General features: G+C 38.7%; 1 protein-coding gene across 1 annotated transcript; it reads left to right on the forward strand.

Annotated features, from left to right (window-relative positions):
• The first annotated feature begins 3,662 nt into the window (after positions 1 to 3,662).
• On the forward strand, positions 3,663 to 6,445 carry tmem238l (transmembrane protein 238 like). Its single transcript, XM_016526188.1, has 3 exons — positions 3,663 to 4,045; positions 4,578 to 4,999; positions 5,444 to 6,445. Exons 1-2 carry the CDS (start codon positions 3,724 to 3,726, stop codon positions 4,991 to 4,993), a joined length of 738 nt encoding a protein of 245 aa, XP_016381674.1. The 5' UTR covers positions 3,663 to 3,723; the 3' UTR covers positions 4,994 to 4,999; positions 5,444 to 6,445.
• Positions 6,446 to 6,884: the final 439 nt, after the last annotated feature.

Genomic DNA, 6,884 nt, shown 5'->3' on the forward strand with positions numbered 1-6,884 from the left:
TTTTTTTTTTTTTGTATTATGCAGAAATTATTAATTGAACTGTTGCCTCATAATATTCTGCAATATACTGTAATATTCACAATGTGGGCTGTTTGTGATGTTTCTGTACAGTAGCTCATCAGGGTGTGGTCCTGTAAACCCTCTAAACTCAACAGTTATTTTACTACGGTATTACTGAGATTTCCAACAACAACAGTGCATGTAATGTCGGGTGACTTATTTTGTTTATTACATTACAGTTTTTCTCAGTCGCTTTGGTGCATTTCTCGAATCATCCTTAAACTTTGCAAAGAAGTATGTGCATTTCTCAAAACAATGTGTACAAACAGCACCACACTATGGATTACCTGCAAAAGCCTGTAAATTACTCAAAATCTTTAGTTCATCTCTCAAAAGTGAGTATTTATGTCAATGAACACATCAGTGCCATCAGAATGAAAAGTCCTTGAGTCATTGTTCACAAACAAGATGTCAAAATGCTTAGTCATGTTGTCAATATAACACTGCACTCTGTTAGTATTACCTGATGTAAACTATGGCAACAGTTTGGATGACAGTTACTGTATTGAAATGCAGAAGGCTGCACTTCTTATGTATGCCATATATCCATTTCAAAAGTACAAATTTACATATTACTGTATGCGGGATATTGATTGAAAGAGACTGGACAGGATTCACAGTTACACTTTACTAGTGGTCTGACAAAAAAAAAAACATTACGTCATTGTGATATAGAAAAGAAATATGGGCACAAAGGCGGAAAAAATTTTTTAATTAGAAAGGCAAACACAGGAAACACCCCCTAGGAAGAACTTTGCTTTTGCCTGCAGCACTGTTTGAGGAATCGCACTGCAGTCTGTCTACACCTCCTGGCCTGCCACAGATTCTCATCTATATCACAACGAATATCTTCCCTTGCAATGCAACGTGGAATTGGAGTCAAGTGAACCATCTCACAACTTCATATATGTGGATGAGGCTGGCTTCAACCTGACCAAAAGCAGAAGGCGTGGTTGAAATGTCATCGGCCAGAGAGCTACTGTTGATTTGCAGGCCAAAGGGGAGGAAATATCCATTGTCAGAATTTGTAACTCTTGTGTTGTCCTCTGTCTATATATGCTTTCCAAGGAAAGGTTCATGAGATGCACCTTTGAGCTATTTCAGAGAACTGGTTTATCATTAGCTGATCTACATTCTCTTTATTAGAGAAAGTCAAGATTCACCTGCACAATTTATGGCAAATGTACAAAAAGTCTAATAGAAATGTGTAGAAAATATGCTTGACAGTTTATGACTATTAGATCAACCATTTTGCATTTAATGACTTATACGATGAACTAATGTTTGTTTATAGTCTTCTGTTTTGACTTTGTTAGTGATGTTTGCCAAGAAAAGCATAGCTGTTATTAATGTCTCTGTTAAACTAAACATCTGTGGTCTTGACATGAATGACATGTCTTGTTGAGGAGAGTTTGTGCTGTTACTTTAGTAACTGATCGGATGCACTACTTTCACCTGCTGGACCAGAAAACAGGTGAAAAATTCCCACAAATGCACAATGAAGGAGGAGCCACATCTAGAAACTAGATGATGACAGAGCGATGGTGCGGGACTCTTCATGACAGACAGGAAAAAAACATAGAAACCACCCAGAATATCTTAACAACTGTCTAGCAATGCAGTAAAAACCATTCACCGCATTAACATCATGGTGACACGTGCACACCATACACATTATCTTCATAAAATAATAACAATGCAGCAGAAAAAAGATGGTTCGTTTGGGGAAATCATTAGCATATTCCTTGATGTGTTTTGAAGAAACCATCAGTGCATGTTATTCAAAATAAACAACTGAGCTTTTATTAAAATGCAATAATTACTCCACTTCTGAAACAATGTTATTTTAGTATTATTGAGATACTATGGTTTTTATTAATAGTTTGATTAGTTTTTATTTTTATAGTTTCTGTTTTCCTTTTAATCTTTTTGTATACATATATTGTGTGTGTGTGTGTGTGTTTATCATTTAGGTTTAATATGTCAATATAATTTTTGTTGTTTTACCTTTTGTTATTTTAGTATATCAGGTTAAACTAAATGAAAATGAGAAATGCTTCCTTGGCAATTATCTGAAATAAAATAAGTAAAAAAATATATATATATTTTATTTCAGTTAATGTTTATTTATATTACAATATTAGGCTACTTTTTCAAAGGAACTGCGGTGTTAATAATAATGAATTATTACATTTAGGCTATTTATTATTTTTTTTGCTTGTATAACTGAATGCTTGAATTCATTGATAAAACTCCCTTCATTATTTCCCACAGGCTCGGCTGACCGGGTGTTCACCAGAGGTCACGTGAGGTGCAGGGGTCCGGGATGTCCGAAGACATGTCGTCAGTCCCAGAGCACCTGCCCCTCAGCGACTGTCCGCGCTCAGATTCCTGCGAGCAGCTCACACCTTCCTCCGAGAGCACGGTCTTCAGCCTGTCCCACAACAAGATCTTCTGGACCCTGCAGCCCGCTCCGGGAAACTGCGAGTACTACTGGCAGGCCATCCTCCTCATGACCTCCGGGGGCAGCGTGCTGAATCATTTAAACACCCTCATGTCCTTTCAAACCTGTATGACTTTCTTTTGTCTGTGGAGCACAAAAGAAGATTGAGAAATGTTTCTGTCATTCAAATAGGAATCCAAACAATCGGGAGTTTCGCATGAGGGCGGGAAAGTTCCCCACGCAGATTTCCCTCTTGTTCAAGTTAATCACAAATTAACTTGACCAAATAGAAAGCTGCTCGGTTTGAAAGTGACTTCTTTAATCTGTGTTTTATACATTTCTACACTAATGACAATCGACATTGTACCTTTTTCCCCCACAAAATTTCACAATGGCATATGAGTGACACAGTGTCGCACAGTGTAATTGCAGTAACGTATTTCCCCACTGGGTTTTTTTTTATAGATAGTAGGGCATTTGATTTGGATCGCAGTCCCACCGCCAGCAGCCGTGCAGCCACCGTGACGTCACGAGGGCGTTCCCTCCCTGTGCGCCAGGTGCGTCTCACCTGAGCTCGGCAGAAATGTTTATTGTAGTATAGTTGTATTTATGTATAAACAACAAAATTATTTCTTATTTTCAGAAAATGAATACAGCAATATTTGACGGAAAGGCCAATAGGAAGAGTGCAGAGTTAGTTATAGCTCTCCCATGAGATGAGAGTGAGGATGAGTTAGCCTTCAGTTAAGGTTAAATGACAGGGATCTACTTATTATTGGTTTGCATGAGTTCCGAGAATATAAAACTATCAATTTCTAAAAGAAATGTGCATTTAAATAGAAAATAAAATCATAATTTTATAGAAAAACTGCTTTTTTTGACCGTTTTCCACAGCGTTGCCATATAGCAACGTTTCTCGAAGTACCCCCCAAAAAAATCTTTTTTTCAAAAATCTTTTGATTTGTATGCTTTACGCTATTTCATATAGTAAAAACTTATTTGAAAAAATATTTCATGGTTAGAACATAATGCATACTAATTAAATAGGCCATGTAGGAAGGCATTTGATTTGGATCGCAGTCCCACCGCCAGCAGCCGTGCAGCCACCGTGACGTCACGAGGGCGTTCCCTCCCTGTGCGCCAGGTGCGTCTCACCTGAGCTCGGCAGTTCTTCCGCTAGCGACAGGAGCAGCAGCATCCTCCTCCTCCTCCTCCCGAAGATGACGGCGCTGAGGTGCATCGGCAGCTGCCTGCCGTTATTCGTCATGGCGATCGTCTTCGACATCCTCGGTGTGGTCCTGCTGTTCGTCGGGATATTCGGTAACGTGCGGATGCACGGCGTGTTTTACGGGGATTTCCTCATCCACACCGGCGCGCTGGTCTTGTTCGCCAGCCTGGCCTTGTGGCTCATGTGGTACGTGGGGAACATCAGGGAGAAGGATGAAGGTTTGGCGCGCAGATCGAGCGCCGCGCACAGCGTTAAAGAGCTCGCGAGGAAGCTCACGGAGAGAATGTCCAAAACACACCTGAAGGACAACACCGGTGAGAAGCGCTTTATTGTTTTACTGATGCTGGCGAGAACTCAGAGGCCAAAACACCGACGTGAAGATCCTATAATGAACCATTAAGAACCTTTTTAAAATTCAAAGAACCGTGTAGGTCAAAAATCATATTAAGCCAAAATGTTCTTGATAATAAAAAGAGGCGAGGTAAAGTGGGAGGTAAAATCAACCTGTAGGCTATGTCAACGCTTTTAGGTTCTTTAGCAAAACTTTTGCGTTCCCCCGAGAACAATTAGTTTCTCAGGGAACGGCAAAAGTAGCCTATTGAAATATAATTTTTCCTCCTATCTATCTCATTTTTTCCCATCACCATCTCCGTTTAAAGAATCACTGAAGAACCTTTAATTTTAAAAAGTGTCTCATGAATCATTATTCTTTATAAAATCCTTTTATGATTAAATTTAAGATTAAATAGGCCTACTGATGAAATAACCATCACCAGTCTGTGCCCACTCTTGTATTTATGTGTGTATTGATCTATATGTTGAAGCTTATCTATTATTTTTGCACAGGTGAGAAAACAGGAAGCAAAGCTTCCACCATTCGAAACATAACGTGGGGAAAATCCACCTATTTCCCAGGACACAAGGATCTCGAATCGGATATGATCAAATGTGATGAACTATCCAAAGAAAAATCAGATGATGATCAGTTAATGTGCTACCAGAATCAAGGGTACGAGGACGAGGAGTCATGCAAACCAATCCAGGAGGAGACAGATGACCAGACCCGGTCAGAAGACGGTTCTGAATCAGATGTGAGCAAATGCAGTGAAGCGTCTCAGGAGAAAAAGCCTGGAGATGATCAGTTCACCTGTTACCAGAACGAAGGGTACGAGGAATCAGAATCAGCCGCGACCAAAGACGGTGAAAAACCTCATGAGGAGAAGCCAGAGGATCAGCCAGAGAGCATTGATGTTCTGCTGTGAAAAGAGGTGAGTTAAAGTAACCCTAATTGCTCAAATAATAAAGCCACTGGAGTAAAGTTAAATTCAACATCATAAACACCCAGTATGTGACTCTACACAGTTTCATGCTATGCACATGGCATTTTCATAAACAAACATCTGTGTGTTTCTATTTTAGCTGGTGTGTAATTGTTGACCAAGAAAAGCTGCAAATCTAAACCTACATTTTAGGTTATTTACATAATATCATAATGTATTATTTCTTGTATAGTTATGTACAGCCTTGCATGTATCATTAATAGTTTTTGCAGTATTTTTATCATTCATTTAAACTACATCATCCTTGACCTTTAATATCCATTTTAGATGTGCATATAAATGTATAAATTGAAGCAAACTCACTAATTCATTCATGAATTGGAAACTTCTCTTACTTACCAAAGTTTAAGAAGCTTGTTTTCTTTTTTCTAGGTCCTTAAGCAATGACTGAATAACCGAGAACCTTCAATAGTCTTCAAACATTTGCCATCAGCAGTACATCTAGAGATACTGCGTACAACTCAAATGATACTATATATGCTTTAATATAGTAAAACACAGCTGTCTGTTGTGTTTCTGTATGGGGGGTTGAAGATTCTCATTGGCCTGATATCTATAAAGCAGGGTGGCTGATATAATGCTAGAATACTTTTAATGGACACCAAATTGGTGAAATGAAGCGAACTCTTACTTTGCACAATATTTACTCAAAATTCATTAGAAGAATTTATAATGCTTTGGCAAAACTGTTGGCAAATTACCTCTAGAAGTGGAGGTTACATCAGCCAAATGTTGATAATCCTAAAATGGCCAAATATTGTCTGATATATAGCCATTCAGTGTGTGTTGTAACGTCCACTTGTGTTGTGTTTTTGTTATTGATGATATTCTGTGTTGTAAAATGCTGCTCAGGTACAGCCCTTGTTTTTGCACATCCTCATTTGTAAATTCATGCATCAGCTCATGCATGGTAGGAATCCATTTCCCTTTCAAAGTGGCAGCTGAGCGCTCATGCAAACTCCTCAAGCCATTTCATTTGTTAGTCGATCTACACTCGATGCTAGTGTCATCAGTGACCAAACCAGTCCGACAGCAAATACAATGGACTGAAAATTCATTCAAGGGACCTGTTGGTTCATCTTGGCACACAAACATTTAATACTGCACCAATACGGCAAAAAAAAAAAACATTTTTTTTCGAGTATATTTTTTTAAATATTATAGTAGTGAGCGAGTTATGTGAACATAACTGTATATGAAAAAATTGCATGATTTATGTAAATGTAAAACACATAATCTTGACATGCCAAGCAAATCCTGACCGTGCATACTCCCTCTTTCACTCGCAATACTGTAGTTGTCGTTTTAACCGATGCAATATGAAATGCATGTAAACTTAAAGCCCAAGTTTGTGTAAACAATTAAATCACATTTCACCCATATGACTCTATTTGTTTTTAGTTCATGTGGTGTTTGCTTAGTCACTATTGCTACATCCTTACGGTTAGTGATTTGATCTAATGCCTAACCGGCTTTGAGTGTTGGGGTTTAATCGTCAAATTGAATAATGCCTCAATTTGTGTGGCTTCCTGAAATGTGAAAAGTCTTTCTGTGACTCATACCGGTTATTTGAGTATTACGTAACTGAGAAAACAACTCGGCACAACTTGTAATGCGGCATCTGCGCCGGTGCTTTGACGAAGGCTTTTCTCTGTCTGTGGAAATATCTGAATCTGTTCACAATTGTTTATCTAGCAGATGCACCGTCATGGTGATGAGAACGGTCTGAGGAATAATATGCATAAAAATAAGTCTTGGCCTTTTCAGTAGGCGTTCGCCAGGCAGTTGAACTTGTTTTGGTGGTTGCATACCT

Source organism: Sinocyclocheilus rhinocerous, unplaced genomic scaffold (assembly GCF_001515625.1).
Source record: "Sinocyclocheilus rhinocerous isolate Xijiao unplaced genomic scaffold, SAMN03320098_v1.1 scaffold1625, whole genome shotgun sequence".
NCBI classification, from domain to species: domain Eukaryota; kingdom Metazoa; phylum Chordata; class Actinopteri; order Cypriniformes; family Cyprinidae; genus Sinocyclocheilus; species Sinocyclocheilus rhinocerous.